Below are 25493 nucleotides of genomic sequence, written 5' to 3'. Positions count from 1 at the left end.
AAAATAAGCAGTACGTCACCCGAACAAGACCCTCTCTCCAACATTTAAGGTAGGGACCGTCGTCCAGGTGAGTAAAAAAAAAAAAAAAAAAAAAAAAAAAAAAAAAAAGCACTTATGCTGGTACGTTTATGTATTTCAGCCTTGTATGCCAGAAGAAGTCCAAGCGGACATCAAGGCAACATAAACAAACCTATGAAGACACCAACCAGGGCACACCATCCAGATCAGGATACCATGCAAGCGGCAAGGGTTCATACGTGAAAAGACATAGTTCTTCACATTCAACAACTCTCAAATCCCAAAATGCCGAACATGCGGGGTCATCCCATTACCAGCCAATTGGTCTGCAAAAGCGGTTTTAGAGTCTATGCAGCAGACGGAGTGTCAGAGGTTTAACGGGTAAGCTGTTCTACTCAAAAGATGGGCAGGGGATACACAGAGCAACAGCAGTTCCATTGCACCAATTAGCTCAACCTCCTCCAGAGAAGTTAACTCTTCCTGGCCCATCCTCGTGAGAATCCTCTCACCACGCAACAAGTATCCCCTCCTAGACATCTGGATGATAGTGGGCCATCTGAGGATACCTCAGAAGAGCTCGGCCCTCGGACTTCAACCTTTTCCTAGTTCAGCCCTATGTCCAGGCTGTAAAGCCAGCTTCTGGCTGGGAGGAAGCCAACACTACATCTGAGAAGTCAAGGATGTACTTCCCATTTCTAAAGAAGCAGGTTTCCTTCTTTGGCTCGGTTTCCACTAGTGCGACTTGTCATAGGACCTGGGACTGCATGATTTCCAATAAGTACCGTTCATATCTGTGCGCAGCGACATCAAAGTAGTCCCTGCACTACTTTGGTCCCACTTTGATGCGACTTGAGGTCCATAGACCTCAAGAATACAAAGGCATTGTTTCAAGTAGCGTCAAAATCGCGCGACTTTCAGGTCGCCATAGTGGAAACATAGGCTTACTCTGATGGATGATGTCAGGGACGTTGTTGAAAAAAAAACAAAAAAAACACTTTCCCCTCTCAATTGCCTAGGAAAACTTTATCCACTCAGAACAAGATTCTGCAATGCCAGATGGTCCACCGGAGGATCCTTTAGAGTTTAGACAGACAAATAGTCCCCAACTTAAAGGAGCTTACTGAATGGCGAGCAAACATCTGGAAGTCAGCAATTGCTTTATCTGTATTCAAAGCCCTGCGGGCATGAACCCGAAAACATAGAAACAGTGATCCATTAAAATGTCAAGGCTTTGGATGAATTATGGCTCTCAGCAGACTTCACCGGTGAGACGGCAATGGATATAATTCGATACTTCGCAAGATCAATGTCACTACTTGTGATAGCCATATCGGTATTGTGGTCAGAACTACACTGACACTGTGTCAAAACAAAATTAGTATAAATATCGTTTTTTTTTATGGTAAATCACTCTTCGAAGAAAGGTTACAGAAAGCCATTTCCCACATCACAGGAGGAAAGTCAGACTTGATTCCCCAGAACAGCAGAATTAGATGTACCTGGGGATTCAGGGATGCTTACTTGCACACACCCATGGAGAGGATTTGGACAATTATATCAAAAAGATTTCTAGTGGGAAAAACACTCTTACCAGTTAAGAAAAGGAGCAAACGTCTCTCCTTTAAACGGGCGCTTTCCCCGGTGCCAGGAGCATCAGCCTCCAGGCAGTCACGACGGCCTCCTCCGTCAGACTCAAGAAATAAATTTCAGAGTCGATCCCAGGGACAAAAGAAGTCCTGGGGGGAAGAAGCCTACTAGACAAGACGCTAAAGCCTCTTTATGAAGGAGCGCCCCCGCTCGCTCGGGTGGGGGGAAGACTGCTACAGTTCTCAAAGCTCTGGCAGGAAGATTTACAGGACAAATGGGTAATTTCCACGGTAACTCTAGGTTACAAACTGGAGTTCCGAGTATTCCCCTCTACTCGATTCCTCAGATCAAATGTCCCCAGAGATCCAGAGAAAAAGCAGTCTCTCCTTCTAGTGTTAGAGCGAATATTGTCGCAAAAGGTCATCGTGGTGGTTCCCACAGAGGAGCAGGGATTGGGGTTTTATTCAAACCTTTTCACGGTTCAAAAACCAAATGGAGATGTCAGACCTGTTCTGGATCTAAACCGATTTCTAAAGATTCGATCCTTTTGCATGGAATCAATTCGATCAGTAGTCTCCATCCTACAAGGAGGAGAATTTCTGGCATCGATAGACATCAGAGATGCGTACCTGCATGTACCCATTTTCCCTGCTCATCAAAAGTACTTGGGTTTCGAAGTAGAAAAACGCCACTTTCAGTTTATAGCCCTGCCTTTCGAGCTAGCCACTGCACCTCGGGTGTTTACAAAGATCTTGGCTCCTCCTCTGGCCAGATTAAGGGCCCAAGGTATAACTGTCATAGCATACCTAGACGACCTGCTCTTGATAGACCGGTCGGTAGCCTGCCTGGACCAGAACTTGGTCACCACAGTCAACTACTTGGAATACCTAGGTTGGATTCTCAACTTAGAAAAGTCTTTCTTAAAACCAGTAAGAAGACTACAGTATTTGGGCCTGGTCATAGACACAAACCAAGAGAAGGTATTTTTACCTCAGGCAAAGATCAGTGCCTTAAAAGAACTGATTCAGGTGGTCAGGACAAAGAAGGGTCCTTCTGTTCACCTTTGTAAGAGGCTGCTGGGAAAGATGGTGGCTTCATTCGAAGCAGTTCCCTATGCTCAGTTTCATTCGAGACTGCTGCAACACAGTATCCTCTCTGCCTGGAACAAGAAGGTGCAGGCATTAGATTTTCTGATGCGCCTGTCTCCTACAATGCGTCAGAGCCTCAGTTGGTGGTTAATACCCAAAAACCTGAAAAAAGGGAAATCCTTTTTTACCGGTTACCTGGACAGTGGTAACAACGGATGCCAGTCTTTCGGGTTGGGGAGCAGTTCTATATCAGTCTGCGGTCCAGGGGGAATGGTCCAAAAACGAGAGGACCTTACCCATCAACGTTCTGGAGATCCGTGCGGAGTATCTAGCCCTAAAGGCCTGGACTCTCAGGCTACAGGGGTGCCCTGTCAGGATCCAGTCCGACAATGCCACAGCAGTGGCTTATATCAATCATCAAGGAGGCACCAGGAGTCATGCAGCTCAGGACGAAGTGAACCAGATTTTAGTCTGGGCAGAAAAACATGTGCCATGCATATCGGCAGTTTTCACTCCGGGGATAGAGAACTGGCAGGCTGACTATTTGAGTCGCCAGTGGTTGGTCCCAGGGGAATGGTCTCTTCACCCTGACGTCTTTTGGGCCATATGCCAAAGATGGGGGATTCCAGATGTAGATCTCTTTGCATCCTGATTCAACAAGATCGACAAGTTTGTGGCAAGAACAAGGGATCCTACTGCATGCGGGACAGATGCATTGTTGATTCCGTGGCATCGGTTCTCACTGATTTATGCATTCCTTCCTATTCTGCTACTGCCTCGACTCCTTCGCAGGATCAGGCAGGAAAAGAAGTCGGTACTTCTGGTGGCCCCAGCTTGGCCCAGAAGAGCTTGGTATGCAGAAATAGTAAGGATGACAATGGGTTCCCCGTGAACCCTACTGTCACGTCCAGACCTGTTATCTCAAGGTCCAGTATTCCATCCTGCCTTACAAATGCTGAATTTGACGGTTTGGCTATTGAAATCCAGGTTCTGAAGAATCGTGAGCTTTCAGGTCCTGTGATCTCTACATTGATCAATGCAAGGAAGCCAGCTTCCAGAGTAATTTATCATAGAGTCTGGAAGACTTATGTATCCTGGTGTGAAGCCAGGGGTTGGCATCCCAGGAAATATGTCATAGGTAGAATGCTTGACTTTCTACAAATGGGATTAGAAATGAAGCTGGCCTTGAGTACCATCAAGGGCCAGGTCTCGGCCTTATCAGTATTATTTCAACGGCCACTTGCTTCACATTCTTTGGTCCGAGACTTTATTCAGGGGGTGATGAGTCTTAATCCCCCGGTTAAGGCGCCCCTAAACCCCTGGGACTTGAATTTGGTTCTGTCAGTCTTACAAAGACAGCCTTTTGAACCAATACGTCAAATTCCCTTGGTCTTGTTGACAAAGTTAATTTGTCTGGTAGCCATTACTTCTGCTAGAAGAGTATCAGAATTAGCAGCTCTTTCCTGTAAAGAGCCTTATTTAATCTTGCATAAGCTGTTTACCGAAGGTGGTTTCAGATTTCCATCTAAACCAAGATATTGTTCTGCCTTCTTTTCCCAAATCCTTGTTCTACGGAAGAAAGGTCACTACATTCCTTGGATGTAGTAAGAGCAGTCAAGGCCCATCTGGAAGCATCTGCTCAAATTCGCAAAACGGATGTTTTGTTCGTACTGCCGGAAGGTCCCAATAGAGGACAGGCAGCGTCAAAGTCTACCATTTCAAAATGGATTCGACAAATGATTATTCAAGCTTACGGTCTGAAACAGAAAATTCCACCTTTTCAAATCAAGGCACACTCCACAAGGGCTATTAGTGCTTCTTGGGCGGTGCATCACCGGGCCTCTATGGCTCAAATCTGCAAGGCCACAACCTGGTCTTCAGTCCATACATTCACCAGATTTTATCAGGTGGATGTGGGAAGGCATGAGGATATCGCCTTTGGGCGTAGTGTGCTGCAGGCAGCAGTACGAGGTCCTCAGGTCTGATTACACCCTACGTTGTGTGGTCCCCTCCCCTCAAATAGCATTGCTCTGGGACATCCCATCAGTAATTACTGAGGCTCTGTGTCCCGTGGTGTACGAGAAAGAAAATAGGATTTTTATAACAGCTTACCTGTAAAATCCTTTTCTTTTGAGGTACATCACGGGACACAGAGGTCCCGCCCCTCTTCTAATACACTTACCGTGGTGCAGCGGTAGCAGGAAAATTACCGCTATCTATTCAGACCACTCGGCCCCCCTAAATCATGGGGGGAAGCATCCCTAAGGAGAGAGCCCCCCAATCCATCCTACCTGGAGTCTGGCTGGAGAAGTGTACAGCGTGGACACAGACAGATAGAACAAGCATGACAAGGTATGTGCTCTTGGCAGTCCCCGGTGGCGACAATAGGCATAGCATACATTTACTTAAAGGAGAAAACCTACTAGAAATAAAAAATCCTTGAGGAATCTCCCTTACCTTATCCAGCTGCAGGGTTCTGTTATACAGACCCAATCTTCACCTCTCACGGTGGGCTCCGTTTGAGAAACCTTCAGAGACTGGGGCCCCCTTGAATAGGGGGATCCGCAGTTCTGGCCCCGTAAAGCACCCTGCCAGAGATATGGCTGAAAAAAACAAATACTGGGTCCCAGGGTCCAGCTCTCTAAGAAGAGAAGCGTTACAGGTAAAACCTCGTTTCTTCGGACACGAGGCCCGGGTACCATTCAATTTGGCCTGAAAAAGCACTTTGAATGGATCCGGTTGCATGGCTTGCCCCAGTATAGGATATTCCTTTGGAGCTTAGCACAGCACATCTTATTCGTGACCAACACCTAAGACACTGGCGAAAAAAACTGAGGTATCCCCAGTAAGGGGAGGGGTTATATAGGGGGTTAAACTTCCTGTCAAGGGTGTGACCAGTGTCCAATCACCTTGTGATACTACATAACCCATCAGTAATTACTGAGGCTCTGTGTTCCGTGATGTACGAGAAAGAAAGGAACGGTGTCCCGGTCATCTCAGAAAGTGTGGGCGATCATTCAGAAATTAAGGATAGTGAGGACATAAGAGCCTCGAGCTAACTCGACTTAATAGGGATTTTTGTCCATTTGTATCCAGATGGTCCCATGGACAGATGGATACCTCAGGCACCTTTTACCTAGAGTTCCTAAAGCAATGGAGCAAACTGTCTATCCCAGTCCATATGTCAAACAAGTTTGATGCACAGGGGTCTGCACTAGTGGACAAAGAGGGAGATGCCTGTAAAGCCACGTCCATTAAGGCATGTCTTCTGGACCACAGTTTTCACAGACACCAACCCAATAGGCTAGGAGGCACATTGCAACCAGATGTTGGTTCAAGAGAGATGGTCGTTCAATGCGGCGGACATCCCAAATATCCTGGAAAACCAGGTGGTTTATGTCGCATCGACAGCATTTGCCCTCTTAAATCAAGGACAAATCAGTTCTGATTCGGATAGACAATAGAACTACAATATCATACATACACCACCAAGGCGGAACCCACAACAGTTTCTTTCTAAGGGAAGTGGAATCCATCTTCATTTGGGCAGAGGGGAATCTGAAGGACCTAAGTAGTCTATCTTCTAGCCCACTTAAACACGAAAAAAACGCCAATCACCTATCCCAAAGATTCCTAGGGACAAATGGTCTCTACAACCGAAGTTACTCAGCTGGATTGTGGGCCAGTGGATCTTTCCTGAACTGCATCCTTTTGCTACAGCAAGCAATACCAAGCTGCAGAGGTTTGTTTTACATCTACCTCACCCTTGGGCAGAAGCAATAGATGCCCTGTCAAGTCCCTGGGCATGCAATCGAATTTAGGCCTCCTACCTCGAAAATTCTCGAGACTTGCAATATCAACAATAACAGTGATAACAGTCCTGCCTTATTTGCAGGGAGACCCATGATTCCTTAGGGCAATATATCTTAGTGTCCAGCCTCAGGTAAATATTCCTGATACCCTTTCTTCTGGCTCGAGGCATCACACCCATCAGAATACTCACAGTTTGAACCTTCACATTAGAATGTTAAAACAGAGGCTTTAATCATTAAAATGTTCCTCCAGAGTTGTTTCAATTCTGCTCAAAGCATAGGAGCCTTCAACGAACAATACGTATGACAAGGTTTGGAATACGTTTATATCTTTCGCTAATGGCAAAACTTCAATCCTGATGTACCCTCTTCCTCCCAACTCATTGATTTCCTGCAAACAGACCTGATTTAGAATTAGGATTAACCACTTCAGCCCCGGAAGGTTTTACCTCCTTCCTGACCAGAGCCCTTTTTACAATTTGGCACTGCGTCGCTTTAACTGGTAATTGCGCGGTCATGCAATGCTGTACCCAAACGAAATTTGCGTCCTTTTCCCCCACAAATAGTGCTTTCTTTTGGTGCCATTTGATCACCTCTGTGGTTATTGTTTACGCTATACACAAAAAAAAGAGCGACAATTATGAAAAAAAAAAAATATATATTTTTTACTTTTTGCTATAATAAATATTCCCAAAAATGTTTTTTAAAAAACAAAATTTCTTCATAAGTTTAGGCCAATATATATTCTTCTACATATTAAAAAAAAAAAAAAAAAAAAAAAAAAAAAAATCGTAATAAGCGTATCGATTGGTTTGCGCAAAAGTTATAGCGTCTACAAACTATGAGAAAGATTTATGGCGTAGGAACAAACGACATGTCTCCTCTCCTCTGACAGCACAGGGATTTGTGTGTTTACACACAAATCCCCGTGCTGGCACTCGGCCACACGCATCGGGTGCTAAGACACTATATTTAAGCCACAACTCCCTTCAGCCTTTAATCTAACCTAACAAATACACCCCCCCCCCCCCCAAAAAAAAAACAAAAAAACAAAAAAACAAAAAAAAACAGGGGCAAAGGCCTCCAGAATGTGTCCCTCTGACCATTCAGGAACTGCAGTATCCATCATGCCTAGTCATGTCTGTGACTATCAGAGCTTTAAAATACCTCATGGGACATGTGGTTCTGCGGCAGCTGGGAAGCCATAGTTTGCAGATCCTTGCTCTAGTACAATAGTTTCATGGATAATCACATTTTTTAAGAAAGCATACAGGGCTAGGGGTCTAGAATCCCCTCTTCAGTTGGGCTGTATGCAGCCCAGTTGTTTTCTGCCTTTTGGACAGCCAGAGTAGACATATCCATCAAAACGATTTAAAGGGGAGCATCATGGTCATCCCAACATGCATTTATGAGGCGTTACAGAGTAGACCCGGCAGCTTTCTCATCTGTAGAAACTGGCAGACAGGCCGGCATTTGCCTATTTTAAATAATTTTTCAAATAAATCTTTTACTATGCATCATCCCACCCATTTCAGCTAGTTATTTGTCACAGGTATACTGCCATGGAGGCACCAGGAAAACAGAAAATTGTTTCATACTTACCGTAATTTTCTTTTCCTGGTGCCTATCCATGGCAGCGTACAATCCCACCCTCAGTATGCTATATTACATAGAATGCTGGGAGTGCACTAATCCTTTTATAATATTCACTGGTCCTGAGGGAGGAGCCAAGGCGAAGCTTGTCACAGGTATGCTGCCATGGATAGGCACCAGGAAAAGAAAATTACGGTAAGTATGAAACAATTTTTAGTTTTTTTTCATCTTGGATAGACCAAGGGAAGGTTATAACCCGTCGGATTCTTTTCACCATCTGTGTCCCATTGCGGAGATTACCGCTCACTTTCTGTCCCCTATCCAAAAAGTAAGTGAGAGGAAATCGCTGCAAATTAAGGGAATTCTTTGGGGACCCCCTGGTCACCAGAACTACAGTCCCCATTGGAAGATTTCCCCCCCATTACTTTTCTGGGGACAACCCAAAAATTGGAATTTTCTTTTACTTTCAATGATAATGGTAAACAGGACAAATAGATAGGGGAAATCTCCTTAACGGGGGCACAGACAGCAGTAAAAACTGAAAAGGTATTCTAATCCAAAACTGAAAAAAAACTTTTGCATTTATTTTATATATAGTTATACTTTATTATCAAGATGTGTCCCTCAATGAACAAGAAAGAAAAAAACTGTGCAAACTCAATTCAGACAGCTTTTGTTGAAAATGTACAAAGCTAACAGCATATTAACAAATTAAAATTTGACAAAGACAGAATCAACCACGCATACTTTTTCAGAGTAGTTTTTACAGATTAGCTGGTTGAGGCAAAGAATAGTGGAATGAACTGGCGATGTTCTTGTTTGCAATAAAAAGCAAAATTATATGAAAGTGTCACTTGGATGAGTAAAGGTATTTGACACATTTGTAGTCACTGTAGAATTTAACTAAAGGGTTCTTATGCTTGAGCAAATATTTCTCACTCACCAAAGGAAAGGCTATAAGATCTTCAGCACTCATTGTGCTCAGTTCATTCTTGGTTATATGAAAATTGGGTGGCAAGAAATATCTTAAGCAGTTCCTGAATTAGAGAAGAACATGTTAACCAAAATGTAGCATATTTCAGTTGCATCAGTTATATCATAAATTACATTCCATTTTATGACCCTTATAATGCAAATCTTTGCCAATAACCCAGACACACTGAACCTTAGAGCGGAGTTGCACTGTTTTGTAAGTTTAAGTCAGCAGCTACAAAAAAAAAGTGTAGCTGCTGACTTTTAATAAACAGACACTCACCTGTTCAGCGGTCCAGCGATGTGGCCGCCCGAAGCCTCACTCCTCTCCTCCTCCTCTCTGCAGCACCAGCATTGCTACTGTGGGCACCCAGCTATGATAGCTTGCGGCTTCACAGCCAAGCATGCACCGTGCATGCGCGAGTCGCGCTGCACTCTCCTAGTGGAAGGCAATCTTCTGGGACCTGCGACGTGTCCCAGAAGATTGCAGAGAAGGAGGGGCAGAGGAGTCGCCGCCTACGCGGACAAGCTACAGGAGGAGGAAGTGGGACAGGAATTGCCTGGCAAAACCCAGGTACCCACTCCTCTCCCCAAAAAAAAATTACATGCCAAATGTGGCATGTAAAAGGGGCAAGGAGTGCTTAAACCGGAAGTTCCACTTTTGGGTGGAACTCCGCTTTAAGTAAACCAGCAGTTGCGTTTAAAAAAAAAAAAAATGAAGAAAGCTAAAGTAAAACACTTACATTTGCATTTTTTCTTTGCCAACAATTGATTGCCTTTTATTGCAAAAGTTCCCTTCACTCTACTTTGAAGGCGGCCAATGAATTATATAGACTTAAGCCGGCCATAGATGCAGCAGCAACCGGTTGAGAATGAAACCATGTATGGGTAGGCTGATTGCACCAAAGTTGATTGATCAACTTGGGTACAACCGGCCTGTTGGATTATTGCCAGTAGTTGGCTAATCACTCCAGTCGGGGATGACTTCCCTCACTGCCAGGAGAACACAATGGCTCCACGGAAGGGATTCCCCCATCAACACTGACTACTTGATGGGAAAATCAAGTGATTTATGGCCAGCCTTACAAGGCAAGAGCTTATCACATCTATTTGAGAAAAAAAAATAAAATGGTCACGCTGGACAGATACGATTAAAAAAATAAAAAAAAGGACCAAAACTTTACAGTCATACCCTGTACGATTCTGCTACTGTACTTCTAAAAATCAGGATTTTTATCTATTAAAAAGTTTCATTTTCTGCTTAATTTCTCAAAGCTGATCGCAGTATCAGGTGATATTGTCATAAATTGTAAGGTCTCTTGAATCCACATACTATAAAGTGCCTTAAAGTATTCATACCCCTTGAAATTTTCCACATTTTGTTATGTCACAACCAAAAACATAAATGTATTTTATTGGGATTTTATGTGATAGACCAACACAAAGTGGCACATAATTGTGAAGTAAAAGGAAAATGATAAATGGTCTTCAACGTTTTTTACAAATAAATATCTGAAAAGTGTGACATGCATTTGTATTCAGCCCCCTTTACTCTGATACCCCTAACTAAAAATCTAGTGGAACCAATTGCCTTCAGAAGTCACCTAATTAGTAAATAGAGTTAATGTGTGTGTAATTTAATCTCAGTATAAATACAGCTGTTCTGTGAAGCCCTCAAAAGGTTTGTTAGAGAACCTTAGTGAACAAACAGCATCATGAAGGCCAAGGAACACACCAGACAGGTCAGGGATAAAGTTGTGGAGAAGTTTAACCACTTCCATACCAGGCACTTTCCCCCCTTCCTGCCCAGGACAATTTTTAGCTTTCAGCGCTGTCACACTTTGAATGACAATTGCGCGGTCATGCAACACTGTACCCAAACAAAGTTTTTATCATTTTCTTCCCACAAATAGAGCTTTCTTTTGGTGGTATTTGATCACATCTGTGTTTTTTAAATTTTTGCGCTATAAACGGAAAAAGACCGACAATTAAAAAAAAAAAAAAAAAAAAAAAAAACTAATGGGCACTGATGAGGAGCTGACAGGCATTACTGAGTGGCACCGATAGGCACTTTGATGGGGCACTGATTGGCACCGTTGTGGGCACTGATCGGCATTTACTATGGGCACAGGCTGGCAGGTGTTGGGCACTGATTGGCAGATAATGGGTACCTTTTAATGGGGGCTGTGCGAATAATCAATGTGCTGATTATTAGCACATACTCCCCCCCCATCGGACAGGGAGAGCCGCCGATTGTTTACCGGCACTTCCTGGTTCATGCGATGATCAGCTGTGTATGGTCACAGCTGATCACGTGGTAAGAAGCCTCTGTCAGAGGCTTCATACCATGATCGGAGTTGCGGTGTGCCAGACTGTCACACACAGCACCCCCTATCGCTGCACGCTGGCTATGTTATTCTGATCACATCATATGAAATCCGGTCAGGATGTCACAACCACTTTGCCGCCGTCATTCTGCTATATGGCGGGCGGCAAGTGGTTAAAGCAGGGTTAGGTTATACAAAAAAAAAAATCCCAAGCTTTGAACATCTCACGGAGCACTGTTCAATCCAACATTCGTAAATGGAAAGAGTATGGCACAACTGCAAACCTACCAAGACATGGCCGCCCACCTAAACTGACAGGCCCGGCAAGGACAGCCTTCAGAGAAGCAGCCAAGAGGCCCATAATAACTCTGGAGGAGCTGCAGAGATCCACAGCTCAGGTGGGAGAATCTGTCAACCGGACAACTATTAGTCGTGCACTCCACATATCTGGCCTTTATGGAAGAGTGGCAAGAAGAAAGCTATCCTTAAAAGAAAGCCATAAGAAGTCCTGTTTGCAGTTTGCAAGAAGCCATGTGGGGGAGACAGCAATTATGTGGGAAAAGGTGCTCCGGTCAGATGAGACTAGGGATGCACCAATACCATTACTTTAACACCGAGTACGAGTACCGATACTTTGTTTTAAGTACTCGTCAATTCCAATTACCGATACCCATCGCCTAGGAAGAGTAGGTAGAGGGGTGGTTTGGGAGGTGGGGGGAGCTGAGTGAGGCTGGGGTAAGGGCAGGGAATGGGGTGTAAGTGAGGGATGGGGGGGGGAGTAGGGGGTGAGGGCAAGGTGGGGGGAGAGGACAGGATGGGGGGAGTAGGAGGGTAAGTGAGGGCTGGGTGGGGGGAGTAGGGGGGTGAGGACAGGATGGGGGGAGTAGGAGGGTAAGGACAGGATGGGGGGAGTAGGGGGGTGAGGACAGGATGGGGGGAGTAGGGGGGTGAGGACAGGATGGGGGGAGTAGGAGGGTAAGTGAGGACAGGATGGGGGGGGAGTAGGAGGGTAAGTGAGGGCTGGGTGGGGGGAGTAGGGGGTAAGTGAGGGCAGGGTGGGGGGGGTAAGTGAGGGCAGGGTGGGGGGGGTAAGTGAGGGCAGGGTGGGGGGAGTAGGGGGGTGAGGACAGGATGGGGGGAGTAGGAGGGTAAGTGAGGGCTGGGTGGGGGGAGTAGGGGGGTGAGGACAGGTTGGGGGGGTAGGAGGGTAAGTGAGGGCAGGGTGGGGGGGATTGCAGATTGTCAGAGACTGTGGACATGGTGCATAGTAGAATGACATGATATTTACATAGGAAATAGTCAGGGAGCCCTTAATAATCAGTGAAGATCCCTACAGCTATCAGAGGATTATCAGTATGTTGTGCAGAAGAATCTTTATTTCATATCCCCATTCAGGACCTTCACACAGATTGGTTGATGACAGATAACCCTTCATTTGACTATCAATCACGCAGACATTAGGTGGGGGTGTGACAGCACACAGCACAGCCTTTAGGTTACCTGCAGACTCACCCCAGTAACCCAAACTTGTTCCCGTAACCTGCAATCCTCTGAAGGGATCTACCGACACAGAGACAGAATAGTGGAATCTTGTGTATTCCGGGCTGCCTGATCACATTCCCGCTGTCCCTCCAGCTTGCAGTACCTTACAGTGCACATTGACAGATGTCAGCATGCACTGCAGTCCCAGCAACATACAAATCATCAGAATGGAGCCGGCACCGCACAGCATTCCACACACTTGGGTGAAGCTGAGCAATTTGGAGGAAGCAGAGTTCACCCCGTCCATTCTTCATAGATGGGGGTGAGAGGAGTCCCTGAGAGATGGCTGAAGAGAGGAGGGAGGGGGGATCCTCTCTACAAGAACGTGTCTTGGAGGCTCAATAGGCAGATTAACACTTTATCATCCATTCACCCTCTGCTGAGTCTGCCCCCCTTGACCTCCTGTAGCAACATAACTGGTCAGCGTCGTCGCTCAACAAGGAAAATGCCTTGTTTGCCTTTGTAGATATGACCCTGTCTGTCAGTACACCCAGCACTGCAGAGGACATGCGGCCCCGGCCAGTCTGCGCCTAGTGACAGCTGGAGAGAGGGGAGGAGGAGGCGGGAAGGGGAATCTCATAGACAGCTGACATGGTTGTTAAGGACGCGACGGCCCCGCTCCTTAACAACCAATAATTACCGACATTCATTTCTTTACATTTCAGCTGTTAGCGGGGAAATCCCGCCAACAGTTCAAAAAAAACAAACTAGACGGTATCGGTACATTTCCACGAGTACCAATACCCTTAAAAATGCTTAGTATCGGCACCGAAACCGATACTGGTATCGGTGCAACCCTAGATGAGACCAAAATTAAAATTTTTGGCCTAAAAGCAAAACGCTATGTGTGGCAGAAAACTAACACTGCACATCACCCTGCACACACCATGAAACATGGTGGCGGCAGCATCATGTTGTGGGGATGCTCTTCTTCAGTAGTACAGGGAAGCTGTTCAGAGTTTATGGAAGGATGGGTGGAGCCAAATACAGGGCAATCTTAGAATAAAACCTGTTAGAGTCTGCAAAAAAGACTTTAGACTGGGGCGGCGGTTCACCTTTCAGCAGGACAAGGACTCTAAACACACAGCCAGAGCTACAATGCAATGGTTTAGATCAAAGCATATTCTTGTGTTAGAATGGCCTAGTCAAAGTCCAGACCTAAATCTAATTGAGATTCTGTGAAAAAACTTGCAAATTGCTGTTCACAGACGTTCTCCATCCAATCTGACAGAGCTCGAGCTATTTTGCAAAAAAGAATGGGCAAAAATGTCACTCTCTATATGTGCAAAGCTGGTAGAGACATAACTAAAAAAGACTTGCAGCTGTAATTGCAGTGAAAGGCGGTTCTACAAAGTATTGACTCCAGCGGGCTGAATACAAATGCACACCACACTTTTCACATCTTTATTTGTAAAACATTTGAAAACCATTTAATCATTTTCCTTCTACTTCACAATTATGTGCCACTTTGTGTTGGTCTATCACATAAAATCCCAATAAAATACATTTACATTTTTGGTTGTAACATGACAAAATGTGGAAAATTTCAAGGGGTGTGAATACTTTTTCAAGGCACTGTAAGTAACTAGGGAAAAGGAACCACATAAAAGTAACACGATAAATTCAATGTGGCAGAAGCAGCTAGGACTATCCAATTGTTTGTCAATATAGCTGTAGCCCTACATAAAACAATTCTCCGTAAGACAATAAGATAGAAATGTAAAAAAATAAACCATTATAAAGCTGAGAAATAGAAGAACAGAGAATAAGGTCTTTGAAATTTATTTCCACCCTGCCTACTTGTAATGGAGTATATATTTCAATATATGTTGTGTGTTTTTAGAAGTGATAGCATAATAAAAGTGTATAGTGTCTACCTCCTATACAAGACAATTCAACGTTTTCTGTGTAGCAACACAAACAGGTTCTTGAGAAATGCTATCAAAAGATGTATTTCTCCATAGGAGGATCAAAATCATACCTTACAACTTGTGCAAGTTGTTCCACTGGTGCAAGGCTAGCACTAGGTTCTGTTGTGTCAGGTTCTATCCTGCTGTTGTCAGAGGTAGAGGGTTCAGCTTGCTGTGTACCAAGCGTCTCATGTTCTGGCGATGCTGGCCTCATGAGTCTTACATCGTCACTACCTTTCTCCACCCTACAAAAAACGACAAATCAAAGTGTTCCACTTTACTGTAAACATATGTGTATGAGGACCTTAAAGCTGTAGTAAAGTCCACTTGTTCAGGTATGCCTATAGGTACAGTGAACTGTGCATAGTTTAGGAGATTTTCACATTTGTAGCAGCCAGTGACATTAACAGCACCTGCGCAATGCGCTTTAAATGGATAGCGCACTCAAGTGCTGTGCCATGGTCGTGACTCACATGCGTGGGAGTGACGTCATCACAGCCAGCCAAACGGCCAGAGCATGCGAACACGGAAGGGAGACCGAGTGAAGATGGAAGCCCCGTCAGCAGTGACATCATGTCGCTGGAGAGATACGCTTTACAGGCAAGTCTGTCATAATGTGCTAGTATGTGGTGCATACTAACACATGACATTAACCTGCAGGGGGGAGCATTTTTTTGTTAAACAGACTTTACTACTGCTTGAACTCCTCAATAACAAAGGGTTTGCAAATTTGGCATGTGTTAGGGCTCTTTCATAAGGGCAGACTCAGCCAGTGGATCCACCTGCTCAGCAGGGGATCTGTCCGCTGATCCCCACTGAGCAGACGGATGACAGGTCAATGTTCACTCCGCTTATGCGGAGCGGACACGGACACAGCCTGCATTCCTTTATGAGCAGTCGGATGTAAACGGACCACCTGTCTGTTTACATCCGAGTGTCATCTGACCCGATCCAGACGGATGGGGAACGGATCTCCCTACGCCAGTTTTTAGCATTCGGATCAGATGTCGGCGGATGTAAACAGACACATGTCCGTTTACATCTGCTGCTTCAATAGAGGGCAATGGACGGTCCGATCGGGTCCGCCTTACAACAAAAAAAAAAAAACGGACAGGCGGACCCATTGGTCAGCCAGTGTGAAAGAGCCCTTAGTAGAACTATACTGTACATATCTTTAAAAATAGCATGTGTATGCAGGATAATTATTATTTTTTCAGGACAAATTGGGCATATTGGTGGTGACTGTTAATGGATATCTCTTTTTTAATGGCTCAACAGTAAATAAAGAGGATTTTTAACTTACCATAAAATTATTTTCCTGGACCTTAACCGTGTAAGCATCAGGAAACGTCCACACTGGCAAACCAAAGTTGGTATAACCCTCCCACTTCAATCATTCTCCAGTTTTGTAGTAAAGGAATAGGAGTGGATCATTTAAAAAAAAAAAAAAAAAAAAAAAAAAAAAAAAAAGGGGGGGGGGGGGCCCTGTAACCCTTAAAAGCGGAGCTTTACCAATAACAACTTGATAAAAAAAATAATGTTCTTTAGCAAGGAACAAACATTCCACATGAATAACTAGACTACCAACATTAGTCTGTGCTGTAAATTGCCCCCAGCATTGTTCCTGTTTCTTCTTGCTGGAGGCTGCCATTTTGCTGAAGCTCAGAGCCCCTGAACAGCATTAAATCAAAGCGGAACTAAACCCGTCGATTTAAAAAAATAGTTACCTTCCTGGTATGCGAACTGTCACATTTGCTTGTGTCCTGAACCAAACTGTCAAACCATCAAATGACTGGTGTTATAACCGATGAATGTGCAGCAGCATGGCAGTTGCAGATCAAACAGAAGCAGCTTCCTTAGCTGTAAGGAATAGGAGGGTTTAATTCTGCTTTAAAGCTGTCTGCAGATAGGCCTCTACAAACTTGCTCAGTTGCTCTCTATTTTTAGGCACTGCCATGTGCAGAGCAGGGTGTATTACTGGATTTTAAACAGTATAGGCACTTATTTTTAATGTTTTACATAGCTATTAGGGGTCGACTGACTTCTTGTAATAACTAATGCGGCTAAGTAGCCGCTCAGCCATTATCACAAGTAGTGGGAGAGGACGCCCTGCCCAGGTGTCCTGCCCCACCAGGAGGCCCGAGCGACCAGCCGGCGGACCAGAGACCTGAACAAAGCCGATTGCTTTGTGCGGGTCTTGGATCTAATAACTCGAAAGCGATGTCATGGCGTCACTTCCGGATTACTCTCATCATAAAGGCGCCAGTTTTAAAAAATAGAAAGTATTCAAAATGCCGATCTTGGCATTTTGAATACTTTTAGGATCCCTCCATATAGAGTACCCGTCACTTCCTATTACTCTCACAAGGGATGTTTATATTCCTTGTAACAGCAATAAAAGTACTACAAAAAAAAAAAATGTAAAAGGACAGTGTAAAAATAAAAGCTTCAAATCTACAGAATATCAGCACCCGAACATCTGTATCGGCCCTGAAAAAATGATATTGGTCGACCCCTAATAGCTATACCTGCAAAAGGGGCCAGCCTGACATGATCTAGCAGGACTTAATTTTCTGACTAAAGTTACAATTTAATGTACTCAAAAAAAAATTTGCGGTAAGTCAAAGTTCTATTTTCTCAATCGTACATTAAGCATGGCTCCCAGCTGTCCCTCATTTGGAGGGAATGTCTCTCGATTGAGACCAAATCTCTTTGTACTTCATGTAGCCCCAATTGTCCCTCTATTTGGTCTGATGTGTACATCTCTGCACAAAATGTACCATTTTTCTATCAAAAGGGTTATATTGCACTAAAAACTTTTACTCCAACCTACAATTAGTCAATTTGTTACCTTGAAAGGCCAATATAAAGGAAAAATAGAGGTCAAAACAGCACTTGTGTGATTTTGTCAATCATTCGGTCTATTAATTTCAGAAAGTTAAGAGGTATGCACTGAGGAACACAGGATGGTAATTAAGGTACACAGAAGCAGTCCAACTGATGGGTAGGGAACACAGTAAACACCTTAATTGGTCCACAAGTAACAGCAGGGTACCAAAAGGAGGCTCTACATGGCTTACAGAACCACTTGGTGAACCTTACAACCAAAGCTGGCATCAGCTAAAGCATGAACATTCACCTGGTAAAATCTGACAAAAATGTGAACAGAAGACCAGTTGGCACCCTTGCAGTTCTTACAAATAGTAGCCTGATGCTATAAAGTCCATGAAGCACTAACTGACCTAACAGAGCGCTTTGACTAAAGGTGAAACCTTATCCTTAAAAAGGAAAACTCCACTTTCATAAACCACTTAAGGACCGCCCACAGCATATATAATGCGGCAGGGCGGCCCTATTGCACAAAACAATGTACCTGTACATCGCTTAATGCATGAGACACTGCGGGCGGTGTGCGCACCCTCTGCACAGAGGCAGAGCTGATGCGCGGGTCTGTTGGCCGCGATGTCCACTGGTTGCCCACGATCGCTCCTCAGATGCAGATTGGGGATCTGCCAATGTAAACAAAGCAGATCCCCATTCTGACAGAAGAGTACAGAGAGATTGCTGTTCCTGATCACTAGGAACAGACAATCTCCCTGTACTCCCAGTCAGTCCATTCCCCCCAGTTAGACACACCTCCCTAGGACAAACGTAACCCCTTGATCGCCCCCTAGTGTTAACCCCTTCCCTGCCAGTGTCATTTATACATTGATCAGTGCATATTTTTAGCTCTGATCACTGTAAAAATGTCACTGGTCCCAAAAGTGTTTAACCACTTCCCGCCCACCGTCATATGACGTCCTGGGCTTTGAGCGGGTATATCTGAATGATGCCTGTAGTTACAGACATCATTCAGATATTGCCGGTTTCAGCCGGCGAATCTCTACACCATAGGAACGATCATAGCGGCTGTTCTGCCGCTTGATCGTTCTTACGGGAGGCGAGAGGGGACGTCCCCCTCCTCCCGTCGCCCTCCGGTGCTTGTTCCGACTCATCTGCTCTCCGCCGGTGAGGCGGAGAGCGGATCCGCCGGCGCCGGATGTAGATCATAGAGATTTCCGGTGGACCAGATGGTCACCAGAGTCTCTAAGATCATCGGAGGCCGGGTGAGATGTTATGACGTCACACCCGGCCTCTCCATTCAAAAAAAAAACGGCGCGCTTTGGCTGGGAAGCGGTGATCATTTTATTTATTTATTTCAGGCTTCCCAGCCTAGTGATGAGATGTTGACCCCATATCTCACTATTAAGAGGACCTGTCATGTCATATTCCTATTACAAAGGATGTTCACATTCCTTGTAATAGGAATAAAAGTGATCACATTTTTTTTTTTTCAAAAAAGTGTCAAAATAAAAAAAAAGAAAATATAATTAATTAAAAAAATAAATAAATAATTTTTTAAAGCGCCGCTGTCCCCATGTGCTCGCACGCAGAAGCGAACGCATACGCAAGTCCCGCCCACATATGAAAACGGTGTTTAAACCACACATGTGAGGTATCGCCGTGAACGTTGGAGCGAGAGCAATCATTTTGTCCCTAGACCTCCTCTGTAACTTAAAACAGGTAACCAGTAAAAAAAATTTCAAGCGTCGCCTATGGGGATTTTTAAGTACCGAACATTGGCGCCATTCCACGAGCGTGTGCAATTTTGAAGAGTGCCATGTTAGGTATCTATTTACTCTGCATAACTTCATCTTTCACAATATGCAAAAACATTGGGCTAACTTTACTGTTTTGTTTTTTTCTAAAACACAAAACTGTTTTTTTTCCCCCAAAAAACGCGCAAAATGCGAAAAAAGACTCCTGCGCAAATACTTGGTGAGATAAAAAGTTGCAACAACCGCCATTGTATTCTCTAATGTTTGGGGTTCTATTTAATTTTCTAGCAAAAAAATGATGATTTTTACATGTAGGAGAGAAATGTCAGAATTGGCCTTGTAGGGAAGTGGTTAAAAAAAAAAAAAAAAACGCTGATCACCGTTATTACTAGTAAATAAAATAAATAATAAAAATGCTATTCCCTATTTTGTAGACGCTATAACTTTTGCACAAACCAAATCAATATATGCTTATTGCGTTTTTGTTATTTTTACCAGAAATATGTAGTAGAATACAAATTGGCCAAAAAAAATTTAATTGGCTATGTATTATAGCAAAACGTTAATAATAGTGTTTTTTTCTTTTCTTTTTGCAAAATTGTCGGTCTTTTTTTGTTTATAGTGCAAAAAAATTAAAACCGCAGGTGTGATCAATTACCACCAAAAGAAAGCTCTATTTGTGGGAAAAATAGGACATTTTATTTGGGTACAGCATCGCATGCCCCGCGCAATTTTCAGTTAAAGTAACGTAGTCCAGTGTCAGTGATCACATGGTACAGACTAGGTCAATCACAGCCCATCTGTACCACGTGATTAGCTGTGGCCAATAACACTTAAACACAACAAAACACACTGAATCAGCTTCATTCAGTAAAAATGGTTGCTTATACCAATGAAATTCACTGGTAAAAGCAATCATGTGTAAAGAAAAAAAAAATTCTGATCACTTCCCCAGAGTAGTACAATGTCACTATTGTAACACTGTATTGCGCTTGGACAGTGTGTACTGTCCTGGCGTTTTCGGGCCTCAAGAAATGATATAGGCCGGCAGTACATCAGGATTGATCGACTTTCAGAGATATATCTCTCTATCTATCTCTCTATCTATCTCTCTATCTATCTCTCTATCTATCTCTCTATCTATACACACACACACACACACACACACACACACTATAGTTTATGGACTTTCCTACAGACTAAAAACACTGATTTGGGGTATTTTCACCCAAATGTAGCAGAATACAGTATGGTCTAAATTTATGAAGAAAGATTTTTATTTGCAAAATTTTGTAACGAAACTAAGAAAAAATGCGTTTTTTCACAATTTGTCTTTTTTCATTTATTTAGCAAAAAATAAAAAAAACTCAGTGGTGATTAAATACCACCAAAAGAATGCTCTAGTTGTGTGAAAATAAATGATGATTTTATATGGGTACAGAGTTGCATGACCACACATTTGTCATTCAAAGTGCGACAGCGCTAAAAGTTGAAAATTGGCCTGGGCAGGAAGGAGGTGAAAGTGCCGGTATTGAAGTGGTTTAGATACCTTTTAATTTAATTCTGCAACTGCTGTAATTTTCTAAAATGGTCAAATAATTGAATGCAATATGGCAACCTGGTGGCGTTCTGTACAACATTGGTGTAAGGAATACCCCCAGAAATGTAATATCTTAATTTTGCTGTACAGGCTGGATATTCAAAGACCCAGCAGAGTCTGGCTGTACCACCGCCAATTAAAACCCATTCATAAAATGCACAGGACTATGCTGCAAACTGCTATGCAACCATGTATAATGCAGGATGTTGTTGAATGGTGCTCCAGGCCCTTTCAAGGTTAACACAAGCAGTGAGGAGGCAACACATCGCCTCTAAGCCACATGTCAAATGCCTCTAAAAGGCAATCCACTGCAGATCACCTTTCAGAGGACAGATGCGCATGTAAACATGTTCTAAGACTGACACAAGACACTAACCTAGATCAAGCCCTGACCTAAACATCGTATTTATTATTTAACAAACCTCTTTAGTAAGACGAAAAAAAAAAAAAAAAATACACAGTGTAGCTTTTTCTCCTCAAAAAAAGGAAACACAGGGGAGGCGTCTTACTAGTGGTCACTGCAATTGGCTCTAACAGGGATCATCAAAAAAAAAAAAATAGTACCAAAAACCTGTGAGCTGCTACACCTACAATTCCTAGCTTGCAGCTGCCAACACCTTTCACACCCTCATATAACGAGTGTTTAACAGAAGAAGAAAAAAAATGATGCAGCACTTATCAAACTAAATCTGCATATAAATCTGGCCTCTGGCTCCACCCAGGGGCCAGAGCCAGAGGACCTGATGTCACCACACTCTCAGCTGATCGGCTTCGGCTGTGTTTTTTAATTGCTACGGTGTTTTACCCTGCCAATGCTTTGATGTCAGTTGTCCATCCATGGATCAAAGCATTTTAAACTACTGCAAATTGAAGAGCCTCTTTTTCTTTTAAAATATACTATTTCCTGCTACGAGTGGTCTTGCTGGAGCAGCTAATGGAGGAGAGTGTTCCTGATTGCCGCGTCTGAAATTTCAACTACCAGGCGTGGAGGGAAGTCTGTCTCTACTCAAAGACCAGCTGTTCCTGACCCCGAGAGGAGTTTGTTCAGTCAGGCTCACATGATCTCTGTGGTGGGGATCCATCAAATCTGGTAAGCAGCCCCCTTTTCCCATTTCTGCACTGTCTTAGGCCTCTTTCACACGGATGATCCGTATGTCCGTTTTTCATCCATCCGTTTTCGGATGAAAAACGGACATACAGTCATCCCTATGGAGCGTCGGATGTCAGCGGTGACATGTCCGCTGACATCCGACCCCGCTCCGATCCGAAAAGTGTAACGGAGGAAAAACCTACTTTTCCCTCCGTTTTCGGATCGGATCGGATGACGACGGACACTACGGACCGTCATCATCCGATCCCCCCATAGGGGAGAGCGGCGCTCTGACAGGTCCGTCGCTGCACAGCGTGCAGCGATGCACCTGTCATCTTCCTGCTCAGCGGGGATCGGCGGAGCGATCCCCGCTGAGCCAGCGTGTGTTCACGGGGCGGATCATGACTGATCTGCCCCGTGTGAAAGAGGCCTTAGAAGATCCATAGAAGATTTACTGAAGACTTAAAGATAACTATAATTTTTTCATTTTTTTTATATTCACATTATTTGGTTTTAATTTGAGTAGCGCACTGAACTTTTTCTTTATACTGTACAAAACCTCATGTTCAAGGTTTTTTAGTTGCAGCACTCAGGATTATTTATGTTTCATATGTTTGCGATTTTGTGTGTTTTTTATGCACTTTTAAAATAGATTTTCACTAATTTAAATTTCACACTGGTTTATCACAGTTGGGGTAGCGCTGAACGTTTACCATCTACTGCACCAATGTTTATACACTCTGCTGTGCATTTCTGCCTGCATGTGTGCCAGGTCTGCCACAGAAAAAAAATAGGCTGTGTCTGGAGGCAGCCATCAGTCTGCAACAGTGCTTGCATTGATAGTAAAACATTGCCAAATAGGTGACAGTTTTGGTTAGAGTATATTTCCTAACCGATGTTGTATACTACGTTGTACAACCCAGGGTATAAATTAATAAAAAAAAAAAAAAAAAAAAAAAACAAAAAACAAAAAACACACAAATGTATCATGAGAAAGCAGACTAGTGCAGCAGACACTTTGACATTAGAATTTCTATTCAAATCTCATTATTAAAAGCATCAAAAGAACCACGTTTTTCTTTGCTTTCAAACTTCAGCACTTAGCTGTAGTATCCACAGCAATGTAATTACACTTTTACTGAACTTTTTCCAGAATATTTGCTTTCGCTGTAAAAGTAATGATTGATGTGGAATAAGATATCTGTCAAGCAGAAGCACTTCTTGAATACATTACTTTATGTGCTGCTTAGACAATTAAGAATTCTGGAAAGCAAAGTCTGCAAGTACTGAGAAAATACTTTTCTAGAATTGAGCTTGTAATTTAAAATTTATTCAACCGTTTTTCTAACACACTAGAAGCTTGCCATCCACACACATTCAAAAATGAAAATGCTATGCAGAAAACATTACCATCGATCACGCGGAGTTGTGTCTGTGGGTACATAGTCAAACTTCACCTTCCAGCGAACACCATGTTTTCCAGATTCTACAGTAGTCACACGCCCTGTGAACCACTCTTTGTTTACGCGCACTTCCACATGCAAGCCTTTATCTGTGGACAAGTAAGAGTGTTATTGCTACTGCAAGATAAAGAAAATCTCATAATTATTCCACAGACTTGGCCTCAGATATATATTTTTATGTTAAAAGGGTAACTTTACGCATGGCAAGTGGATAAAAAATAATGTTCTTTACAGAAAGAGCATGCATTCCACATTAATAATATTGCCACTAAAATGAGTGTGTGCTGTAAACTGCCTCCAGCATTGCTTCTATTTCTTCTTCTTCTTTGTTAAAGTTCTAGTCGCTAGTCAAAGCCCGCTAGTCAAAGCCAGTCACTAAATAAAATGGTTAGCTTACAGTCCTGTTTACACCCGCTTTTGCTTGGAGCTGCGATGAGGCTTCAAGCGAGCTTTGCCTTAGACTTCTATGGAGGCTTTGAAGACGTTTTGAAGCACCACCAAAGCTACATGGGGTATAATTTTTAAAGCAAAGCAAAAGCAGGTTGAGACAGGACTGTAAGCTAACCAATTTTATTTAGTGACAGCGTTCAGAGAGCTTTAACAAAGCCTGTCCGAAGCCTTGTTTTGAAGCAAGTGTAAACTAGCCGTTAATATGTGTTGAAGCCGAAGCAAGTGTAAATGAGCCCTTACGTTCCTGTTTACACCTTGCTTTTGCTTGGTGCTTCAATGAGGCTTCGGTGGGGCTTTGGTGGAGCTTCAAGTGATCTTTGCCATAGACTTCTATGGAGGCTTTGAAGATGCTTTGAAGCACCACTAAAGCTGCATGGGGTATCATTTTTGAAGCGAAGCCAAAGCAAAGCAAAAGCAAGATGTAAACAGGACTGTAAGCTAACCATTTTATTTAGTGACAGGAGCTTTAACTGGCATTCAGAGAGCTTTAACAAAGCGTGTCCGAAGCCTTGTTTTGAAGCAAGTGTAAACTAGCCGTCAATGTGGGTTGAAGCCGAAGCAAATGTAAATGAGCCCATACATTCCTGGAATGCTGGGATTGCTGTCACATTTGCTTGTGTCGTCAACCAAACTCTCAAATGGCTGGTGTCATAACTGATCACATGTGCCGCACCATGGCAGTTGCAGATTAAATAGAAGCAGCTTCCTTGACTGTAAAAGGATAGGAGGGTTTAATTCTGCTTTAAGGCTGTCTGCAGATCAGCATTTATAAACTCGGCTGTGCCTGAAAATGGAGAGCAACTGAGTATGTGCAGAACAGGGCTAGAGAGTGTACTATTGGATTTTATACAGTATAGACACTTCCTTTTAATGTTTTACATAGCTATACCCGCTAAAGGGGCCAGCCTGAAGTGATCTAGCAGAATTAATTTTCTGACTAAAATTTCAGTTTAAGTACATGCATATATTTTTAACCCCCCCAAGGAGATCACTGTATTAGCTTTTGACAGCGCATTCACATTTGTTCCTTCCCAAAAGTATAGTAACACTATTGCGCAGCTCACTGTACACTATGAAGACTGGGAACAAGCAGGTATATATCAAAATTAGCATGTCTCTTCTATGATAACTAGCCTGCCTGCTTACAGTTGGTTTACACACTTTAGTTCTGCTTTAAATGGACCTGTACTTTAAATCTAAATCTGATATGCATAATAGGGAATTATTAAAGTTATGTGAACAGCATTCAGTGGAAAGGGGGATTTTTGGTTAACCTGTAATGACAGGCATTTTCATATCCATTACAATAGGGTTATGCTGCCACCTTAAGGTGATTGGACACTGACAAACAAAAGAAAAAGACAGCAATCACCTCTCAGGCATTACCCCTCCCAGTAAGGCACAGCCTGTTTTGTATTCCTCAGTATAGGAAGTGGGTAGGGG

The 25493-nt window shown here is 43.4% G+C and overlaps 1 protein-coding gene across 2 annotated transcripts in view; it reads right to left on the bottom strand.

The window, feature by feature from the left end:
• The window catches only part of MORC2 (MORC family CW-type zinc finger 2), a 169380-nt gene that overhangs the window by 9872 nt on the left and 134015 nt on the right, over window positions 1–25493 (bottom strand). For both annotated transcript variants that reach the window (XM_073631131.1, XM_073631121.1), the window contains 3 exons: window positions 23548–23689; window positions 14921–15094; window positions 9042–9135 (listed from right to left, as the gene is read on the bottom strand). In XM_073631131.1, coding sequence (XP_073487232.1) covers window positions 9042–9135; window positions 14921–15094; window positions 23548–23689 — 410 coding nt within the window. The remainder of the gene's footprint in view (window positions 1–9041; window positions 9136–14920; window positions 15095–23547; window positions 23690–25493) is intronic.

The sequence above is a fragment of the Aquarana catesbeiana genome, linkage group LG01 (assembly GCF_042186555.1).
Source record: "Aquarana catesbeiana isolate 2022-GZ linkage group LG01, ASM4218655v1, whole genome shotgun sequence".
NCBI classification, from domain to species: Eukaryota; Metazoa; Chordata; class Amphibia; order Anura; family Ranidae; genus Aquarana; species Aquarana catesbeiana.
The sequence above is the reverse complement of the archived record's forward strand: the minus strand, read 5'-3'. Positions and strand labels throughout refer to the sequence as shown.